At 42.2% G+C, this 23431-nt stretch overlaps 1 protein-coding gene across 2 annotated transcripts in view; it reads left to right on the top strand.

The window, feature by feature from the left end:
• Positions 1–565: 565 nt before the first annotated feature.
• The window catches only part of slc25a26 (solute carrier family 25 member 26), a 50343-nt gene continuing 27477 nt past the window's right edge, over positions 566–23431 (top strand). The window contains exons 1-5 of one of the 2 annotated variants that reach the window (XM_072451640.1): positions 566–739; positions 1078–1234; positions 4527–4645; positions 11515–11619; positions 11817–11864. In XM_072451640.1, the coding sequence (XP_072307741.1) occupies positions 707–739; positions 1078–1234; positions 4527–4645; positions 11515–11619; positions 11817–11864 (462 nt within the window). In that variant the 5' untranslated portion in view covers positions 566–706. The remainder of the gene's footprint in view (positions 740–1077; positions 1235–4526; positions 4646–11514; positions 11620–11816; positions 11865–23431) is intronic. The other variant, XM_072451639.1, reaches the window with a different exon arrangement.

Genomic DNA, 23431 nt, shown 5'->3' on the forward strand with positions numbered 1-23431 from the left:
ACTAACTAAAAACATAAAAAAATTAAATAACTAAATTAAAACATCAAAAATAATTAACTACATTAAAACATCAAAAAATAATTAACTAACTAAAAACATAAAAAATTAAATAACTAAATTAAAACATCAAAAAATAATTAACTAAATTAAAACATCAAAATAATTAACTAAATTAAAACATAAAAAATAATCAACTAAATTAAAACATTAAAAAAAATAATTAACTAAATAAATAATTCCATCCTGAATCTTGAAAACTCCTTAGAATATCAGAAAAGTGTGGCGTTAAAAGCCTCTTGCACACAACTGAGCTGGAAGAGTTAGAAAGTGACTTAGATGGAATTAATACTATTGTACTGCTGCAAATTCTCACGAAAAGCTTATTTTGATTATTTGATTGTTAATTAGTAATTTTAATCAACTAGTGAATTAATAATTCGACACGGGACGAGTTTGCTTTGTGAATTTGGCGAGCGAAACGAGTAAAATGAAAGTCTCATTCTGGCAACCCTGAACCCGGAAACAAGATGGCCGCGCCCTTGTCCAACATGTTTTGTCATGGTTTTGGTTTTGAGCTCAGCGGCTCCGCGTGAAAATGCTCCGCGGTCACAACCGTGAGGACCACAAGGAGGACCGCAAGGAGGACCGCAAGGAGGACCGCAAGGAGGACCGCAAGGAGGACGGACGAGTCGGCTGAGGTCGGACAATGGAAAGACACCAGTTTGTTGCGTCCCTGATGGTAAATACACACATATTATAAGCTGTTTAGTGATTGTGTCAGAGGGGAAATGTCAAAGTATCAATGACATGATCACCATCAACAACTGCAACAATCTGCAATGGAAAGATGTTTTATATCACGAGCCTTTAACAGAATGTACAGGTGTGTTATTCACCTGCTTTTAGCTCCTAGTCTTTTTGTATTCAGAGGACTTGACTTTAAACAATTATGCAAGATGCCTTATGTCCACCCTACACGTTAAATGAATGTTCTGTGCAACATAAATGAATCAAAGCTTCTCTTATGTCTAATGTGTCATGGTTGTTACGTGACCTGTGCCACTATGTCTTGTTTAGGCAGGAGGTTGTGCTGGGATGTGCGTTGACCTTACCCTTTACCCTCTGGACACCATCAAAACTCGGCTGCAGAGTCAAAAGGGCTTCTTCCAAGCTGGAGGCTTCAGGAGAATCTATGCAGGGGTCCCAACCGCTGCCATTGGCTCCTTCCCTAATGGTAACAACCTTAACCTTAACTCTAACCCCTGTGTTGGCACCGTTTCATATAAACATGACATTGCCCCAAAAGCACCACAACACCCTTTTATTACACATCTAGTCCTGTGTCATGTTGACGATATCAAACAAACGGATTATAAATGGCCTCATTATTAAATTTCTTATTTTGACATTTTTGACATTATTTATTTTATATGCATTTTTGATATGATATTTGATTTGATATTTTTGATAGAGTTGTACACAATACTTATGAGGTTGTTTCACTATTATATTCAATGATTTATGGTTTTATTTATTTGTATATTTTTTGGTAACAGCAAATATGTGCCATCTATTCTTTCTACTTCTATTTATTTATTGGCATGCTACTCCTTCTCACAACCTTTCTTGTGTGTAGATATAGTTTTTTGTATTTTGTAATTATTAATATAAAGTCCCACTAAAAGCCTATATACCGTACTATTCACAAAGATTATGTTAAAACACAGTATGTTACATTCTGGAGGTGTTATGGAGTAAAATGTGAATAAAGCATAGGTTTTATCATTTGTATCGATATATAACCATGAAAGTATAATCATAAGTGTCTCTCTTTTAATCCTTGCAGTTAGAGAGGATCCATCTGTTTAGACATTAAATCCAGTTTGGGTTGAAGATGAGAAGCCATGTTAATGTTTAGACAAATACTTGTATCAACGAACAGTGTGTGTGTTTATCTTGAGATCTTTGACCACATGTGGAGTGTCTTGTGAACTTTTGACCCTGGGCTGCTAAACTAAAAAAAAAACAATAAAACTGAAAGGGATGCTTCGAGGTGTCAGAGATGTTTGCGACGTCCTTGGAGTGAGACCTCGAAGCATTCTCTCCTCGCGAGCATAACACTGCTTCTTGTGTCCTTCTTATTTTTGGAATGTGTTGCGCTTGTCACCTACACGATTCCATTGAAATATAAAGTTAAAATCATTCTCCATGGAGGGATGGAGCCAAAAGAACCACATTTCCATGAAAAAACAAGCAAGGTTTGACTTTGTGGAGATAAAGCCTGTCCAGATTTTATTTTAGAGCCATAAAAACATCCAAAATGAAAAACAAAACAAAAAACAAGCAATTTTTTGGCTATACAGTCTAGTACTGGAGCCTGTGGAGGAGCCTGAAAACCATCTCGGGCTTCAAAATCCCCCCTGCCCAGACAGAGGGGGATCTACAGTGGGTGAATGATTTAAATGCTCACTTCTTGAGGTTTGATCGGTCACCCGCCCCTCCCCCTGCACAGCTGCATGCTCCCTCTTCCACAGCTGGACAATGCCCTGCATCTGTTCCTCTTCGCTTATCTGCCCCGGACCATCGGCTCCCCACTTCGCCTGGACTCACCCATCCCCCCAGCACACAGTCCCCCTGCCAACCACTGACTGTCACAGCAGCACAGGTGAGGAGTGAGCTGAAGAGGATTAAAGTGAGGAAGGCAGCAGGACCTGATGGCATCAGCCCCAGGCTCCTTAAGTCCTGCGCAGATGAACTGTGTGGAGTTGTGGAGCATGTCTTCAACATGAGCCTGAAGCTGAGGGTGGTACCACAGGTCTGGAAGACCTCCTGTCTGGTACCTGTGCCTAAGACACCGCGCCCCAAAGACCTCAACAGCTTCAGGCCAGTGGCTCTCACGTCCCACCTGATGAAGACACTGGAGCGGCTAGTCCTGGACCACCTCCGCTCCACCGTGAGCTCAGCCATGGACCCGCTGCAGTTTGCATATCGGTCTGGCATCGGAGTGGAGGACGCCGTCATCTCCCTACTGTACCGCTCTCTCTCTCACCTGGAAAAGCCTGGCAGCTCTGTGAGGATTCTGTTCTTCGATCTTTCCAGCGCCTTCAACACCATCCAGCCGCTGCTCCTGAGGGACAAGCTGGAGACGGCTGGTGTGGAGTATGACCTGGCAGAGTGGATCCTGGACTACCTCACAGACCGACCCCAGTTTGTGAGAGCCCGGAACTGTGTGTCTGACACTCGGACCTGCAGTGTGGGGGCGCCCCAGGGCACTGTCCTCGCGCCCTTTCTCTTCACCCTTTACACTGCAGACTTCAGACATGACACGGACAGCTGTGTCCTGCAGAAGTTCTCTGACGACTCTGCTATCATCGGACTCATCACGGACGACGATGACGCGGAGTACAGAGGACTGGCGCAGGACTTTGTGGACTGGTGCCAGCGGAACCACCTCCTCATCAACGCGGGGAAGACCAAGGAGATGGTGGTGGATTTCCGCAGACGCCACCCCACTGCCCCCTCACCAGTGAACATCCAGGGACGGGACATTGAGAGAGTGGACTCATACAAGTACCTGGGTGTTCATCTGAACCACAAACTGGACTGGACTCATAACACGGACGCACTGTACAGGAAGAGCCAGAGTCGGCTCTACCTCCTGAGGAGACTCAGGTCTTTTGGAGTGACAGGGCCACTCCTGAAGACCTTCTACGACTCTGTGGTGGCATCAGCCCTCCTGTACGGTGTGGCCTGCTGGAGCAGCAGCATCACAGAGAGGGAGAGGAAGAAGCTGGACAGAGTCATCAAGAAGTCCAGCTCCGTCCTGGGCTGTGCTCTGGACTCGGTGCAGGAGGTGGGGGACAGGAGGGTCCTGGCTAGATTCACATCTATGCTGGACCATGAGTGTCACCCCCTGCAGGACACTTTCTCCGCTCTGGAGAGCAGCTTCAGTGAGAGACTGATCCACCCTCGATGTGCGAAGGAAAGGTTCCGTAGGTCTTTCCTTCCTGCTGCTGTCAGACTTTATAACAAAAACTGTTAGTACTGAACACTCGCAATACTGACCTAACCATGTGCAATTCTGTCATATGTGCAATTGCTGTTGGAATTCATGTGCAATTCATGTGCAACCTATGTGCTGTCGTGACACATATTCATGTGCAATTACTGTCGTGATCACATGCAATGGTATTTATGTATTTATTTATTTATTTGTCTATGGGAGTTTTTATTTATTTATAGGAGATCTTCTACTGAAAGTGTTTTTCAGACTTTCAGACTTCCTATAAGTGATCTGTTCTTCTGTATCTACCTCTGTATCTACCTGCGTTGCACCAATGAAATTTCCCCATGTGGGACAATAAAGGAATATCTTATCTTATCTTAAAGAGGGGTAACTTGTTCTACACACATACACACACATGGCCTCCTCTGTGTCTCCCCTGTCAGTGGTTGTGAAGGATATTAATTGCTCTATGCTGGTTGACTAATGGGCCTTAAATTGCTGTGGTTCTGCTTGGTTTCAGCTGCTGCTTTCTTTGTCACCTACGAATGCACAAAGTCCCTGCTGGGGTCTGCTGGATGGCTAGCGGCCCCCCACGTGGCACCTGTCACTCATATGTTGGCCGCCTCCCTCGGGGAAGTTGTAAGTCTTTCTCATTTATAGAGTCCATCTCATCTGTTTGCATTGAATGTTTTGTGTTTTCTATAATATTCCGTTGACTTTTCTATTGTAATCTTTTCTATGTCTGTTAGGCCAGTCCGTCAAATATCAGTCTACTTATTTTAAAAAATCTAAATGCCACATGCCGAGGGCGGACAGTGAAAACAATATGTTGAGATGCCAGGGAGAGACGACAGATGCTGTGCTTGCAGAAGACGCAGTGCTTTTGTCAGAGGATGCAGATAATTTACATTTGTTTTTATACAGGAACAAATATGGAACTACATTAATAAGGCCTAACTCAGTTTTGCAGCAGATTCCTGTTCTGCAGAAAGAACATTCACTACAAGAGCAGACAACCACAGTTGAAGTGACGCTACTGCCATCTTGAGGAAGAAAGCCGCATGTTGTGCTCTGGGCTGTGGCAACAAAAAGTCTCAAAACAAAGGATTCCTCTTCCGTAACATCAGGCAGTGAAAGGTTCTCACAAAATCTTTCCAGGAAGGAATAATTTGCCTGAAACCCATGAATTTAGTTTTTTAATCTAGATTTTAAAGTGTGCTCTCTCCAGCTGAAATGTGAGTTCAGGAGCACTCCTTTAAGTACTTGTTAGATTAAGTTTCTGACCAGAAAAGTTGACTGGGTTGTTTGGTTGTAGCTTCTTCCTGGGTGATTGAGTATACTTTTTGTTTCTCAGATTAACAACATTGCTGAATAGTCACCAGATTAGAGGACAGTTTTTTTATGAACAAAAAGGGGATGGGAATTTAAAAAAGAAAAGAAAAAGTATTGTCTGCATATAATAATTAGAAATATAATTAATATAAATAAAGAGGAAAAAGACTCCCATATTACAGTTGTGGGGCTCTGTTTAAAAGGCCATTTATTTAATGTAAGGCCACAGTTATTTTATTACTTGGTTTACGGATCCGCTGCACTTAGATTATTGATTTCTACAATATAAATTAAATAAATTATTATCTATTTTTTTTTTTTTTTATAAAGTACCGCCAACAACGCAAAATAGCTTCAAATGAAATATAAAAAGTTGCATTAAGTCAAAAGATAAGAGCGCGTGAAGCAATTTTTTTGTCAAAATCCTGCTGGAGTCTGTGACTGAGCGGCTGCGGCCCTGGGAGAGCATGAGAAGACGCGCGCGCCCGTTTCCCTGTCTGCTACGCATAGCGCTAACTCCTTTATATCGCAAATACACATTTTAAACCCGTTTACCACATTTTCTCCAGTGCGTTTTGCCGTGACTAAGAGTGCACACTTAGAAGCGTCAATTCTACCAATGCAAAACATGCTAAATCTACTGTTACAAGAAAAGATCTTTTGAAATTGAAATTATATTTATATTTCGCCCGCCTGTTCAATATATTTCATTTAAAAATCCGTAAACCAAGTAATAAAATAACTGCGGCCTAATATTGCATAAAAAAAAGTATGTTCTTACCTCTCCTATTTAGGAAAACCATCTGCTTTGCATAGTTGTAATTGCTCATTTTCCTTGGTTTCTTTCCCACAACTGCAAGTCCCAGATGAACGCCGTTTCAAATTTCACAGGCCATTCCAAGGGGGCAGCAGATGGAGAGTGGCTGTTTTCAGGGTTTGCAGCTCAAGGCCCCAGGGTCCAGCTGGGTGACTAAAGGGTGCTTCCTCAGGAACGTCCCCAGATTTGCTCCCACAAGCTGGGTAAATAAGAGCTCATTGCCGCTTATTGACTCATCTACTTTCCCAGCTCGGGCCCCTAGAGTGCCGCAATTTAGTGGAGGGAATCTGCCTCGGAAACCATGCAGAAGCAGCGCAATTTCCTCCACCCGTGTTCCAATCACGCGCAGTGCTGGGTCCCAGTCGTATGCAGGCTTTTGGAGATTTGCGTGGGCATAAAGGAAGTGGTAGGGCAGGGGGTATGGAAAGCGGGCGCTCTTCTGCCGCGTACCTCCACAGCACAAAATATTACACGCTTCAGTATTCATGGTTTTTGGATGGATAGTGTTTGCCCCCAAGTTTTGCATGTTTATGAAATGGGATTATTCCACCTGGGAAGGTGGCCGCAGCAGAGTTTACGACGTCTCACCGCGTCTCATTGTTCAGGAGAGAGCGTCAAGCTACTACGACATTAGCATCAGCACCTGTTCCATGATCACGTTTTAGTGGCGCTTCTGATCTCATGCGTCCGAGAGCGTCTTTTAGTTTGTCCCGTAGAGTGTGAGGAGCGAGACTGGGGTTTAAACTGCTTCGAACCTCGGGAATTTTGGACGTCCAGATCAGTAATTGTCCCGCCATTCATGTCTTCCATCTCTACCATCTGTAACTGCCCTTCAAACAGGGTCATCTTTAGGTTTGGCCACGAAGGACCCAAGTCAAATGCATTCTCAGCGATACAATTCCCGCTTGTGTTTGAATTGCTTATTCTTTAGTTTTCAAACAACTCTGATCATAAATGGACAAACTGGCTTTTACAGGTTATTCAAAAATTAAAGCACAATCACAAAAGACAGAAAGTACGAGTGCATGGATGTCATTATTTTACATAAAACATCAATAAGAAAATAAATGCTTTTACAAAAAAATGCATAAGAAAGAAGAAAAAGACATATAAAAGTCGAATTTTTGGGGGGGAAATTATTTGATAAAATCTGAGAACAAAAAAGGCCAAGAGCAGATATTTAATCTCGAAATACAATTTAAAATAATAACAGATTAGAGAACATGGTGAATAGGTGTACGTATGCTAACGTAACACCTTCAGCTACATGACGCACAGACAACAAACTGTGGTAAGTGTCTGGTATGTTAATGTGACATATAAACAGTTATTCAGATAACTATAGCATAAAGAACATGCTAACAAGTTTACCAAAGCATCAGTTTTACCCCAAATCACTAAATCCATTGAATTCTTCTTCCTCTGTGTCACTTCTAAACAACTCCACAAACTCCAGAGGAAGAGGAAGTGCAGATTCTTCTTCTGCGTCGCTTAGAGCCTAGAGCGCCCTCTTGCGGTTGCCAGTGTGAAGATAACGAATAATTTCACATATAAGTGGCTCTGGAGTTTAAGTCGCACCCCGGCCAAACTATGAAAAAAGGTGCGGCTTATAGTCCGGAAAATACGGTATATATTTTTTATTTTGAAAACGAGTGCAAAGAAAAGCCACAGTAGAAGGCAGAGTGCAGAGACAGCAGCAGTGCACAGGTGTGTTGGTGTTTGTGTGCCACTGCAGTGCTCTGGGGACGCTTCCATAAAGAATGTGTACGCTGATGGCGTCTGTCAGGCTCTACCAGGCTGTTATCCAGCCATTAGATCAGATTTATCTTCATTCCCATTCGCTCGATGTTTGCCCTGAAAGCTCATTTGTCAAGGCCAGACGACGGTCTTCTTCTCCCGCATCTCTGCCCCCCCCCCCTCACACACGCGCACACACACACCTCATCTGCGGGACGATGTACTGGAAAACATAGTGTGACACGGCGAAATGGAAGGGGAGGGGCCAGAGAGAGGAGTTTTGTTGAGGTGAGAAACTGGCTGCCACTTAAAATTGGCTCCGAGAAAGAAACCATGCATAGGCTTTGAGGAGCTCTGTGTGGGTAACAGATAAGATAAGATATTCCTTTATTGTCCCACATGGGGAAATTTCATTGGTGCAACGCAGGTAGATACAGAGGTAGATCCAGAAGAACAGATCACTTATAGGAAGTCTGAAAAACACTTTCACTAGAAGATCTCCTATAGATAAATAAAAACTCCCATAGACAAATAAATAAATACCATTGCATGTGATCACGACAGTAATTGCACATGAATATGTGTCACGACAGCACATAGATTGCACATGAATTTCACAGTAATTGCACATGAATTGCACATGAATTCCAACAGTAATTGCACATATGACAGAATTGCACATCAGTATTAGGTTAGGTCAGTATTGCGCCGGGATAACGTGACGATCTCCGGGTAAGACGACTGTTCTCCGCAGTTTCATGAGTTCCTCGCGGTACGGCGCCGGCCGGGGGGCGGGGCCGGAGCCGGGGGACTCAGAGCCAAGACACATCGCAACGACACGACGAAAACACTCAATCCAGCCGAATGAAGTCAAAACAAGTTAATTTAAAGCGATTCCAGTGCGTGTCCCGATCGTTCGTGAAGTTCCTCTTTCATATAAACGTGTATATAAACGTGTACCGACGACACGCCGTACTTTAGCGCGCCCGTAGGGCGTGGGGAGGGGGGGCTGGTGGGCTCGCTCGGAGCTAGCTCACGTCACAACAACACAACGAACGCAACGAAAAACGCTCAAATCCAGCCGAAAAAAGTCAAAAACAGTTGAATTAAAAAACTATTCCAGCGCGTGTCCCTATCGTACAGTAAAATAGAAAAAATATACTAACTATATTTACAAAATATAGGAGATAAAGCACAATAAGTGTGAGAAAGGAGAGAGAGCGTTTACACCGGGCTGCCAGCTGTACCAGCGCCTTATGACGTGAACCCGCTCTCCCAAAGGGCTTCTGTCCTTATCGCTTCTCTTTGGGTCCTAAAAATTAATCTTTTATCTTAAATATCTTGCATTTCCCCTTAATTATGTGATAGAATAGTTTGGGCCCATATGCTGACCGTACAGTCTCCGTGGCTTTCTCAAAACGCTTTTCCATGTGTACAATCTAATTTTGAATGATTATTTATATCTGCCTTAGATTGTGGTCTGTATTCATTATTTCTGCATCATATTCGTGTAAATTGAATGACAAGCGTTTTGTGATGTTGTTAGTTATTAAATAATACATCATTGTAATTTATGGGGACAGTTTGGAGCAATTGATTCAAGGATTTACCTGCTTTTTGGGGTTGTTGTAATAATATATTGCATTTAAAAATGAACCTGCTCTGTGACTATGTGAATATGTAATATGTTGTGAAGGTACCATATTATGGTTTAGTTTTACAAGACAGATTTGTATCATTTTATTCTGTGATATAGTTAATTTTAGTTACATTTTTTGATATATTTTTCTTCTGCTGGTCGTTTGCATGTCTGTAACGAAAGTAATAAACGAATAAAAGTAAATAGGTTGCTATCGCATAATAAATTGAGACAGAGATGGGTCAGAATTCTGTGATGGAATTTGCTTCTTTAACTGTCAGATTTCACTTAAATATTTGCAGATTAGCAATAGTACATTTGCGTGTAGCTCTCTCAATTAAGTACATCGCAAATCACCTGTTAGTGACAACTGTAGTCATTCGTACGTAGTTACAAAGCATATCTGGATGAAGCACTCTACGCATTGGGCTCATATAAATCCACAATTGTAAGCCACAGTCTCCCAAACACTGTTCACCCAATATTATACAGCTCTGTGATCCAATTTATTCTCATTTCATGCTTTTGACACTGCACCGTTTTCTCATTTACAGTTGTTTGCAGGTCCAAAGATGACCCCTAGCCAGCTCGCTATCTTCGATTGAGTCTACCGTTATTTCCTACTGCCGTTCTCGCTTGCAAATGACTCCAAAATAAACAGTGTTCCTTCTTTATTTGTTCTAATCACAGGCTCATTCTGCCTCCACCCCAGCAGTGACAGCAGAGGAAAGGCTGCATCAACTCAGGCCCCAGACAATTACATCTGTAATTACTTGTCATAGCCACTTTTTCTCCCTTTAGCCACCCTTTCCTGCACCTTCAGAAAATGAGGTTGAAGAAGAAGAAATAAAAGATAAGCACTGTGGTGTCAAATTTAACTTGACCAAAGTGTGTGCAAATAGACTATAATGATCGTTGAATATATACTGCAGTTTCATGTCTGACCGCTTGGTGGTAGTGTTGCACTGCACATAAATAGGCTCCCCTTAACAGGACATAGTTCTTGAATCATTTCATTAATACAGGACAACAGGACATGAGACAGATCATTATTTTACTCTAATCATAATTCCTGCCTGGTCTTTCCAGAAGCAGAAACTTTACACTCTGGTCAAATTGGTGAACATCATAGCTTTAAAAAAACTGGATCAATGAAGATACAACTGAGATTCACAATGATATTATATATGATATTATAGCCATTAAAAAAATAACATAAAATGCACATTCTGAACATTCTCTTTACCTAAATAAAGATAATTTGTCTCAACTACACTTTTCTGTTGTAGGAGCGAGACATACTTTGGTTTTAGTGATTGTATAGTAGTTTTCTTCTTGCCACTTCATTTGTTTGGGACTGGGGTGGCACCAGCAGATTGGCATCTGTGAGATCATGGGGAGTTGCAGCAGGAGAGGCCCAACTTTCTAAAATTGCCTCCCGGTTCATCTTCTCTGATGCAGGCAGAATCGATGCGGGCAGGTGGGCAGCTCTGTGTGCAGGTGGGCAGCTCTGTGTGCAGGTGGGCAGCTCTGTGTGCAGGTGGGCAGCTCTGTGTGCCCGTCTAGCTGCGTGCCTTTAGGGCAGCGGGAGTGATGCAGCATAAATATTCATGTCCATCTTCACTTGCTGTTGGCAGTCCGTGGTTTTGTTGACATATGGCGGATGGGTTGGCACTTGTAGCTGTGAATGTGATCACTTTAGTATACATCCATCACGTGCTTGGGTCCGTACAGTGAACACGGTGACCTTTTTACCCGCTCAGGTGTCACGTCTGCCGAGTGTACAGCTCTAACTAAAACGCTCGTTAGCCCAACGCTCAACACAACCGCTCCACGGCGGCACACGACCACCTGCCACACATCCAGACCAGACACACATGCAGTTATCATCGTGTTAGCCTTCAGAACCGGGAGTAGCACGGCGACGGGGAAATCTGCTGAGTTTCACCAGACTGACCGCAGTGGTTTGTGTGTCTCCTTTAGGTGGCCTGTCTGATCCGGGTGCCGGCTGAAGTGGTGAAGCAAAGGACCCAAGCCTCTCCAAGATCTACCACCTACCACATGCTGCTGGCTACACTGCGGCAAGAGGTCCCATTGTCAATAATACATCCTATACTGTCCTTTTTATAAGTGTTTTTTCAGCTATTCTAACGGCTTCAGTAATAGAAATTATAACAAAAATGATATAAACCCATCTGTAACTTACACTGCTCAAAGATTCTCAACTCGTCTGTGGTTAAGAAGCGATGATTGTGTTTAAAAAAATAAATGTTTTTCTTCCACAGGGGATCAAAGGCCTCTACAGAGGATACGGGAGCACTGTTCTCCGAGAGGTAGGAGTTATTTTATTTTCTACTCGAAAAGAAGACATTCTGTTCGAAACTCATAATTTAGTTAAAATACACTGATGAATGACTATCTGATGTTAAGTTTGAAATGGAGCGTAAGTGCTAGTTTTGCCTCTCAACTACTTGATAAATAGATTTGAGTTGCAGGTGGTCTTAAGAAGTCTCAGGTTAAAAGGACAATTACTGGAGTACTTAAAGTGGGGTAATGACTCATTTTGAAAGACTGGCAGATATTTTTTAGGCTTTTCCTATTCCTATTCCTTCCCATGGTAATTCACAGAGGTTAGATTTTTCTCCCAGTAGCTTGTGTGACAATAGTTTAGATTGCAGAAACGCACCAGATTAATTGATGCAGTTAGTCGTGGTATAAATGGAAAACAAATGAGGGATAAATGGGCACTGAGCTATCGGTCCCACGATGGCTATTACATTTGATTACAATGATAACGCTGCTTAGTTGGACTGGCCGTGCATGATAATAATAAAAACAACATATTTCTCAGATTAAAAGATTTGAAAAGGTGTGAAAAGGAGAGTCTGAAGGTGACTTTCTCTGTCTTTTTGGAGGTGGGAGAACGTAATCTAGTCGCCTCCGCTGCGCTAGCCCGTACTTATTTTCCCCCTCACTAAACTGATGTTATTCACGCAAATTCCATCTGGACAGATGGGGAAAAAGGGACAACAAGACACTGTGATTTCTCCAAGGGGCTCTGAATAAATGAATACATTTGGATGCTGGCAAACGGCCTGTGTGCATACTAACGCTGGCAGATGAAACGCAACAGTGGCAGCAGGGATTCGGGCGAGGAAGCGGCTAAGGATCCTCTGCTGTGATTGGCTTTGACGCGTGTCAGCCAGGTAATTCATTTTCCCTTGGCCGCCGCTGCTATCCGCCCATCTCTGCTCCTTGGCTGAGGATCTCATCAAGATAAGTTTGTTTATGTGGTCCCCTCTGTTGCCGGCCTGCTAATTGAGAGGCCTCTTGTGTTGGATATTTATTTAGGAGCCTTTTTGATGGACTTGATGCCACGTTGGAGCGAGTTGTCGCAGAAATTGTCTTACAGGTGTAACTGTTTAAAGCATTAACGCTGTTTAAAGGCACAGGGTTTGGTTTGTACACATCTTACACTAAGTATGCCCCCCTCGACTGTGTTTGTTACATGCAGAAAGATTAAGTGTCGTGGTCATTTTAATCTTTGCCATAGTCGACCCTTTCTCATTTGTCAGAAAGCATGTCGTGGCTGCTTTTGTCTATTATGTGTAAATATAACAAATCTAGTCCAACTACTAGACTAACCTAGAACTCTAATGAAGCTGTGAACCCGTGTACCACCACTAGATGGCGTGCCAAGATAGTCTACTGCAACTGACTGGTCCTTCACTGCACCTGTCTACCTGTTCTCCGTCTCAAGCAGGACATTTATTTTAGGACTATTTCAGACTATAGTTTATATTCTGCATACAGTGTTTTCAATGTGAAGTTTGCAATAAGAGGCATGACACTTTTTACACTTAGGGCTGCAAAAAAACATTTTTGACATTTTGAACCTTTCTTGAATAGTGTTAGAATGTTCTTGATCTAGTCATGTGATATTTGAATACTTTTGCCCATTCAAAGGATATAATATTTAGTTTTGAATTGTTAATTGCTATGGTATTGTTGCTATGGTGTGACCCTGGTCATCTGAACTAGTACAAGACCACACAGTAATGATAATATACTGCTATATTTGTATCTTTTGTATAAAGCGAGAGTGTTTATGATCTCTTTGGTGTCGAAACTGTAATATGTGTCGAGTCTGTTCCTTGGCATTACTGTTACTGTTACTGTGACAACTACAGTCTTGTTTCACCTGAAAACTGCAGACAACAGCCGATTCTTGGCTGCGTGAGTGTGCTTTTGGCAGAGCAGAGGAGGAACGGTTGTCTGGATCGCACATGTGATTCCTCCATGCTCCTCCACCCAACAGCTGCAACCTGGCACCTGAGGATTCGAACGCTTATGAAACACCTCTCCATCCAGGTTTCTCCTCACCACGCCCTGGACTTATCTTCGTGATCATTTTGACGGTATCAGGACATGCACAAAACGGTTCAGGAGTTTTAACAGTGCAGTGCAAGTTATCCTAAACCGAAAGCTAGACTAAACACGCACTCGGATGTTTCCGAGTTGGACTCCCGGGCCGGACTGGGGCTTCTTGTGTGGAGTTTGCATGTTCTCCCTGTTACTGCGGATTTGCGTTGGGTAATCTGGTTCCCTCCATGAACCCAAAACATGCACCATAGGCAAAATCTTCCAGTTTAGTGGTTCTGACCAAGACAAGCTCGTAATCTGGAGTTAGTTGCTGCTCACTGCTCCTCAGGTTTCCCCATCGACATTGAGGATAACGAATGCAGAGAAGGAATTTCCCTCACATGGGATTAACTCATTTAATGTATTTAAGATTGTCATTTTTGCAGTAGAAGTTGCAGTTCTCATTCTCACATGTCAGGCTGCAGGTGCATGATGAATAATGAGTATTTTCCAAATGAGTATTTTCCAAAAGGTTTAGTACTGTTTTTGAAAGTACTGTACCACTTGTGGACATACTGGGCTTCTGATCCAAAGGAGGACTTCTGCTTCCTCTTATGATCTTGGGTACGACTACACCAAAGCAAAGCTGACCCTGGTGCAGGTTTGAAAAGAAGCCACTCTCTAGTTAAGCTGACTCAACATTTACAGAGAATATGGGGGATTGCTCCGATATCCTGTTTCTCTGAGCAGTGGTGTGCAGATACTAGTCTATGCACACGCACACAGACACACAGACACGCACACGCACACCTACACACACACACACACACATACTGGAGACAGAAGGATGGGGCCTGTTTATTTTCATCTGCTACATTTGAAAAGGCCAGGATTCTGGAACACACACGTGAAAGAGCAGAAGTGCCCCCTTTGTGCTTACTCGACAACAGCTGTGTCATTTCAGAGCAGTTACTTCAGCACTGTACGCACTTTAACACTTTATTCTTGCCTGCGAATACTCGCTGTAATATTGTACACATGTGTGAGACTGTCGTTGCGTACACACGATTTTGAGTCCGTTGCAGTTATCTTTAAAGAGTTCACCCTTGTTTGGTCATGTCCCACAGATGTATTTATACAGGACTGTTTTGATGAAGATGAGATACTGGAGGAACTTAACTGCAATTTTTTAGTCATGCTTTAGTCCTGCTTTAGACCTGCTTTAGACCTGCTTTAGACCTGCTTTAGACCTGCTTTTGTACTGCTTTAGACCTGCTTTAGTCCTGCTTTAGACCTGCTTCAGACCTGCTTCAGACCTGCTTTAGTCCTGCTTTAGACCTGCTTTAGACCTGCTTTAGTACTGCTTTAGACCTGCTTTAGTCCTGCTTTAGACCTACTTTAGTCCTGCTTTAGTCCTGCTTTAGACCTGCTTTAGACCTGCTTTAGTCCTGCTTTAGACCTGCTTTAGACCTGCTTTAGTACTGCTTTAGACCTGCTTTAGTCCTGCTTTAGACCTGCTTTAGTCCTGCTTTAGTCCTGCTTTAGACCTGCTTTAGTCCTGCTTTAGACCTGCTTTAGACCCGCTTTAGACCCGCTTTAGTACCGCTTTAGACCCCCTTTAGACCCGCTTTAGTCCCGCTTTAGACCCGCTTTAGACCCGCTCTAGTCCCGCTTTAGACCCGCTTTAGTCCCTCTTTAGACCCGCTTTAGTCCTGCTTTAGACCTGCTTTAGACCTGCTTTAGTCCTGCTTTAGTCCTGCTTTAGACCTGCTTTAGACCTGCTTTAGTCCTGCTTTAGACCTGCTTTAGACCCGCTTTACTCCCGCTTTAGACCTGCTTTAGACCTGCTTTAGACCTGCTTTAGTCCTGCTTTAGTCCTGCTTTAGACCTGCTTTAGTCCTGCTTTAGACCTGCTTTAGACCCGCTTTACTCCCGCTTTAGACCCGCTTTAGACCCGCTTTAGTCCTGCTTTAGACCTGCTTTAGACCACTTTTAGTCCACTTTTAGTCCTGCTTTAGACCTGCTTTAGACCTGCTTTAGTCCACTTTTAGTCCTGCTTTAGTCCTGCTTTAGACCTGCTTTAGACCTGCTTTTGTCCACTTTTAGTCCTGCTTTAGACCTGCTTTAGTCCACTTTTAGTCCTGCTTTAGACCTGCTTTAGTCCACTTTTAGTCCTGCTTTAGACCTGCTTTAAACCTGCTTTAGTCCATCTGTGCTATTGTACTGCAAGGGCTACTCTATTGTATGTGGAATATTACCATAATTTTCTCTATGATAAGTTCAAACTAAACCGTTCACTATAATGCAGAAGGCGATATTGTATCTGAAAAAGCCGTACAAAAGATTTCTGTTTGAATCTGGAGGAATCTATCACTTTAGCACATGTCACTACTGCCACTGAGGAACGGATGTCTTTGATGAGTGTGTACCATGACGATAGCCCTGCTGAATGCAAAAACCTCACCGGTTTTGCTTTGTTTTGTCTTCCTCCCCGTCCAACGCGGCCTCGTATAACCTCTGTACCTTTTGGACGGGAACCTAGCATTGTATTTCAGGCCTGTGCTTGTACTACATTGTCTTGTTGATGAGTTCTGCAGGTCTGAGTATAAGTACTAAACGGGATCAGGCAGTACTTTCTCCTGCAACGGGTGATTGGAAAATTGGCTATGCAAAGTCGGGACATTTTTGCTGACATTGCAGCTCTGTTGTGTCTCAGTTGTCCGCAGTTTTCGCCTACATATCCCTTATCCCCGCTCATTGCTCTGTGCGTGTTCAAGAAGGTCTGTTGGTGCTCGAAGGTCCCCGGTTCGATTCCCGCTCCTCCTGACCTAAACATCCTTGGTAGATAAACAATAAAAATACACCCAAATCCGCTGCATGTTAAATGCTGAAGACCATTATTATAACCACCAATTATCTGTGGCAGGCTGAACAACAGAGGTGTCCAAACTTTTTTCCCCGAGGGCCGCCGCATTTTGTAACTTATAAGGACGGAGCAGAGGGCCACAGACGACCCGACATTGACGTGAATCATTGAAAATTTTGCATTGGACAGTTTCGATGCCTCCACACCTTTTAATAAGACTTGGAACATTAATATTAGGCTGGAATAACATCAACATACTTGAATTTTTTTCCAATTTTCCAGTAAAAAGTACTATTTTTCTTGTTTGGACCAACTTAGCAGGAAGCCTGAGGGCCAGCAAAAATTGGTCTGAGGGCCGCATTTGGCCCCCGGGCCGTAGTTTGGACATGTCATTGCTTTGCTTTGAATGTTCCATGTGCTGCCGTCTTAACCGCTCCACCACTGGGCCGCACCAGAACTGATTTTTATTTAAAGCAACACAAATCTGTAATTGAATATTTAACATAAATTTATTTCATTTGTTTTAATTATTATTAAATTTTCTTGCTCAGAGGCTTGATTTGACAAGACAGCTGTTGTGTGAAAGGAGGATAAAGAGAGAGTAGACACATTCTGCGCAAACCCGCGACGCTGAGGTGGTCGCACAATCCCTTAAATCACTACACGCCATAGTATCTCCATGGAAACGAGCAGGAACCCTCCATCACCTACACATGTGCACAGCGTAAATGGAAACTAAATGACATAAATTCACAGTGTAATGCCAAATAGAAGTCTTTAAACCACAATGTCTTAGTAACATACGTCAGCCTCCTCTCCCCCAGACCCCGTGTGCGTCCGGGGAGGGTCTACGTCGGCCCCCCACAACTTTAAGCACGTTCGTCCCAATTCGAGCGGAAAACCGTTGGCGCGCCGCACGTGTTTCCAATCGCACACACGAGCCCCGATGGCCGCGCACAGGACCCGGAGTGAATGAAAACGGCAAAAGTCGGTGGAAAGTAGTGGAATTGCGGCGAAATGTAGTGTCACTTGCCACTACGCGCCAGATTGTGAATGATGCATTATTCCCTGAAAGCCGAAGATGAAATGACTTACTTCTCCGACTGCCAAACTGCTTTAGTATCGCTGCAAATTGAAAGGGACGTTTTTACAAGCGCTGACGTGTTCTTGAAGCGGCGACAAGAGTTTAAGACGTTCTCAATTATAATCATTTACTCTTACCAACTAGCAATTTGTGGTTTACCCTTTTTTACGCGAAGCTGTGTAGCTTTGCGTTGTTGTTATTACTTTAAGGTCGTCTTCATTCATTCAGTGCCCAAATCGTGCAGCTTAATGCCACATAAAACATGTTAAAAGTGGATCATTGTGAAAGTTATGCTGCAGGAACTAAATAAAACAAAGGACAAGCAAAGCAAAACGGTCCACGCAGTAGTTTTTTACCTCTGCAAATTATGTTCTGTAATGCATTGAATTAGTTTTGAAGTCCATGTGTCAGTTTTCTCTCCGTGCGAATGCTGCTGGACTCGTTTTACAATGTGTACTCTGAGCATAATCCTACTTTTGAAACCAGTAACCGCAGTTGTAGTACTTATTCGAAACATTGCTATTGCTAATATACCAAAATCATCCAAACCTATTGATCAGTTTGCTCCAATAAATTCTATTAATACTGTAAAACCATTATTATTTGATCAACTCTTTTGCACACAAGCTTGATTACCGTATTTTCCGGAGTATAAGTTGCACCAGCAAAAAAATACATAATAGAGAAGAAAAACACATAAGTCGCACTGGAGTATAAGACCAAGAACAGACATTTAATCTTGAAATGCAATTTAAAATTATAACAGATTAGAGAACATGGTGAATAGGTTTACGTATGCTAACGCTAACACCTTCAGCTACATGACGCACAGACAGAACTGTGGTAAGTGTCTGGTATGTTAACGTAACATATTAACAGTTATTCAGATAACTATAGCATAAAGAACATGCTAACAAGTTTACCAAAGCATCAGTTTTACCCCAAATCACTAAATCCATTGAATTCTTCTTCCTCTGTGTCACTTCTAAACAACTCCACAAATTCCAGAGGTAGAGGAAGTGCAAATTCTTCTTCTGTGTCGCTTAGAGCCAAGAGCGCCCTCTTGTGGTTGCCAGTGTGAAAATAATCAACATGTGAAATGCGGTTGCCAATGTAAAATTAATGAATAATTTCACATATACAGTAAGTCGCTCTGGAGTATAAGTCGCACCCCGGCCAGAACTATGAAAATAGGTGCGACTTATAGTCCGGAAAATACGGTATTTTCAATTACTTTTTAGTCTGCGCACCCCTGGATGTAAAACAATAATTTACTCCGACACGGTTTATTTTTTCCAATGAAAGCTACTGTAAACGTCCACAGTGAATGTTAGCGCCGTCCGATTACGAGTGACAAACGCCCGCGGTCATACGAGACTCCCCAGAAGTCGCATCTGGAACGCAGCACCTGGAGGGCAAAGGTCAGGCGCTGATGTCACTGCCTAACGTCCAATGCAGGCAGTGTAATATAAAGTGCCACTCGCTCCGCGCTGCGCCACCTTAGCCGACCCCCGCGGAGGTGAGGAGTTCAAACCCATTCATAAGTCGGGGCCCCGTCTATTTTCTGAAGATTTCCAGAGATTTTCATAAGGCTTGTTAATTAATAATGTTAAAGAAGGTGTTTATTTGAAAGATACTCGTCATGACAGTGTATTGAGTTTCTTTTTTAATTGGTCATGATTATCAAATGAGCACATGGCGTTGCGCTCTAGCTTCGGCGGTTAAAATTTTTGGACCCGGCAAATGAACATCTCAAGACGAAATTATTTCAGTCCTGAAGAAATGTGTTTAAACCTGTCTTCATACTTATTCGTTGAGGTTTAGTTATCAGACAAATGTGAAATGTATGTAAAATGAATCGCAAAAGTTAATAACCTCGTTTGAATATTTACAAGCTAACGTTTTATTAAAAACAAAATTGCTCATTAGCTCATTTTGCAGTATTTTTTTCTGTAAACAATGTACCGTATTTTGTGGACTATAAGTCGCACCAGCCCCCCCAAAAAAGCATAATAAATAAGAAAAACGTATACAAGTCGCACTGGAGTATAAGTCGCACTTTTGGGGGAGATTTATTTGATAAAATCCAAGACCAAGAACAGACATTTCATCTTGAAATGCAGTTTAAAATAATAACAGATTAGAGAACATGGTGAATAGGTGTCCGTATGCTAACGCTAACACCTTCAGCTACATGACCCACAGACAGAACTGTGGTTCTGTGGAAGTGTTTGGTATGTTAACGTAACATATTAACAGTTATTCAGATAACTATAGCATAAAGAACATGCTAACAAGTTTACCAAAGCATCAGTTTTACCCCAAATCACTAAATCCATTGAATTCTTCTTCCTCTGTGTCACTTCTAAACAACTCCACAAACTCCAGAGGTAGAGGAAGTGCAGATTCTTCTTCTGCGTCGCTCAGAGCCTAGAGCGCCCTCTTGCAGTTGTCAGTGTGAAAATATCAAATGATATAAATAAGTCGCACCCCGGCCAAAACTGTGAAAAAACATATAGTCTGGAAAATATTCAAAATTTGCATATCTGTAATACCACATTGTTTAGTTTAGTTTTTTTTCTTTTTTTCCACAATATTATTTTTACATTTTGATATATTTCCCTCCTCTTCTTGGACCAGTACACGCTCTCGTTGTATTGTGGGTTAAGACACTACACCCACTTTGCCTTTGCCTATGTACGTGCATCATTAGGTTGTGGTTAAAGGAAAGGCAGCTGTGGCTATGGAAATAAACGGATGTATTTTCTTGATCTATTGATATTACATTAAAAAGTGTCATACATGCCATTTGCTTTACCGCAAGACAAAGCACTGCCGCTTCAATCTAATGATGACCAACCCATTCAACGTCTTCTAATGTCACGTTTTCATAAGCACATTTGCGTATCCGAGGTCGTTTGAGTTATGTCCTTGCCGCTGGCTGTTACTCTTCAAATACCATGCATATTTTACCGATACCGCCATTTGTCTCAATTCATGTTCAGATCGGTTTTCTCCAGGCCGTTTGACAAGTCACATGACGCCCGACGGCTAAGCTAAGTTACAATATCATTTTTCGTTTCCCCCTCGCTTAATAAAACTTCTATCTTGTTATAATCTTTGGTAGTTTGAAGCACTTTTCGCATCGGTTCCACCTAAGGTAACATCGTCCACCTGTCAGCTGTTAACGCGTTTGCTCGTTCCTCAAGGCCCCCCGCTCGTACATCTCTCTTCCTGTCAACGGCTAATTGGTTGACCCTGGGGGCTTCCTGTCAGACCGAGCAATTCATTGGCTGATATGCACTTTGCCTGTGATGTCATCCGTCAGAGGGCTGCAGGTTTGAGACGGCTTCAGCTGTATCTCAGAACATTATTGAGCTAAAATCTGAAGAAGAAAAGTTCAAACTACTTGCTTCTTGCATTTGTGGTATTTATGTCAAGAAGAACGCAATAATGAGTATAAACGGTGTATACAAACAATTCCCAACAAATGAGAGTGAGTATTTCTGTTGAATGCACTTACATACGACTGCTTGTCATTTCTAAAGTGTGGTTTGATTGTTGACTAAGTGGAGATAAAATTTGTTTAAAGCGCACGTGACGAGTTGATAAATACTTTGTTTGGTGAGATGGCAAATATTTATCATAGTGTTACACCAGTCAAGTTGAAATAAAATTTGAAAATTACAGGAAGGAGAGCCAAGTTCTGAACAGAATCCCTCCTAAAGTGATATTTCATCAGAAATCAAGTCAATTTAAACGCAACGGACACATTTTTCTAAACAATCATTTAACAAATTAAAAGTGTTATTATTGACACACATGACATTGTCATGTCCAACCAGGAAGTAGTATTATATAAATGTCACCAAAATTGTCAAACTAGGGGAAAAATAGGCTATATCTTATGGAGTTGGATTAAAAAAAGTCATATTTTTTTATTTGTTTTCTTTATACATTTTCAATACTATACCTATGTTATGGTATTTACAAGATGCATTTTATTATTATTATTTGCAGATTAAAGTTTAAAAGTGTTCAGTTTAGAAATTAGTTCGAGCAGTTAAAGAACACACAGAGAACAGCCAAACATTCTACAAAAACATAAAACACACGATGCAAGCAAATCTGAACAAAGAGGAGCAGTAAAAGTAAAAGCACTTAATTAAAATAAATATATTTAATCTACATTATCACTCAAACTTTAGATTTAAAAGGTGAATAGAAGTAGGGGCAAAAGATTTCAGTTAACCACTTGTCTTTGAATATGGAACAACCTAGCAATGCCCCTGGAGACGGTAACGAAAACTCAAATTTTAAAATTTTGCTCTGTATACTAAGAATCACATTGGCTTTTCATGATTTCAAGTCATTATTCTCTGCTGCACTTTGTGATTTTTTAACAGGTTTTAACAATGGAATTAAATCTTTTTTTTTGTCTAGTGATTAAGAAAAATACAGAAGGACACAGAATGGAAGGACTGACGGAAAAAGAGTTCAACTTCCTCGAAACGTCCTTGACAAGAGATGCAGCGTAAACGTCAAATCCCAGTCGATCGTCCAAAACGTGGCCAAATATCTGTACGAATTTTGACTTTTTCCTCGTGGAATATACTCTCAGCTGCAGTGACTTTGTTTTTCCTAAAACAAAGTCACAAAGTGAATGCTGCTAAAACCTCGGTTTTAGCAGCATTCAAATACTAGTAAAATCCAAGTTTCAGCTGAGAAGTGACCTTAAGCAAAGCACAGAACTAGTTCACATGTACTGTATTGCTCACTTGTTCACCCGAATAGCTACTTCTAGAAAATATCTGTTCAAGGAAATATATATTTAATTTAAATGGCAGTTAAAGAGCATATTGTAAGTGAATTGCCATTTTTTCATTCCGTCTCATTTCTTCTGCGGTGTCATGGCAATACGCCGCTTGCAGGTGGGCTCGAGGAAGATTCACCAACACCAACGTCAATATTATTCCGCGTTTCTGGGAAGCATTTCTCACATTTCGATGGAATTGCCGTCTTGAATTCGTTCCAGCCACCCCAATTCCTCCTCCTCCATCCTCCTGTTCACTCCTGCTCAGCCGTCACCTCAAAACAAGTCTTAATTTGTATGAAATATCGCTTGCCTCGTGCTGACGTTTAACGGGCTGCGAATGGGATCGGGGCCAGCTGTGAACTTCTGCCAGTACAGTCTTAAACACACACACACACTCGTATCTGCCTCGTTGACGGTTGCACTTGGGCTGAGGCGGCAGAGTGGCTCAAGACGTGAACTTTTCTGCTCCGTTCAGTCGGACTTAAAGGGGCCGCGGGGCACAAGCCTGGCCTCTGTAATCGGTAACAAAACTCGCTTTTGAGGAGCGGCACTGAGCGCGGCGGAGATATGCAGCGTATGTGTGAGGGATTTAGTCTGGATTGGCCTGCGATTCGTGTGAAGCGGGCCTCAAGGGAGTGTCTGGATTTGTGTGTGTGTAGGTGTGTGTGTGTGTGAGAGAGATGACATACAGTACGTGGCTTTTTGGCAGAGGTGGAGTAACAAAAAATGGTCTGCGACTTTCGAAATGAATGTTGTTTATATGTGAATATTG

The sequence above is a fragment of the Eucyclogobius newberryi genome, unplaced genomic scaffold, assembly GCF_026437365.1.
Source record: "Eucyclogobius newberryi isolate DKJ021-1_F unplaced genomic scaffold, fEucNew1.0.hap1 SCAF_19, whole genome shotgun sequence".
In the NCBI taxonomy this organism is placed as follows: Eukaryota; Metazoa; Chordata; class Actinopteri; order Gobiiformes; family Gobiidae; genus Eucyclogobius; species Eucyclogobius newberryi.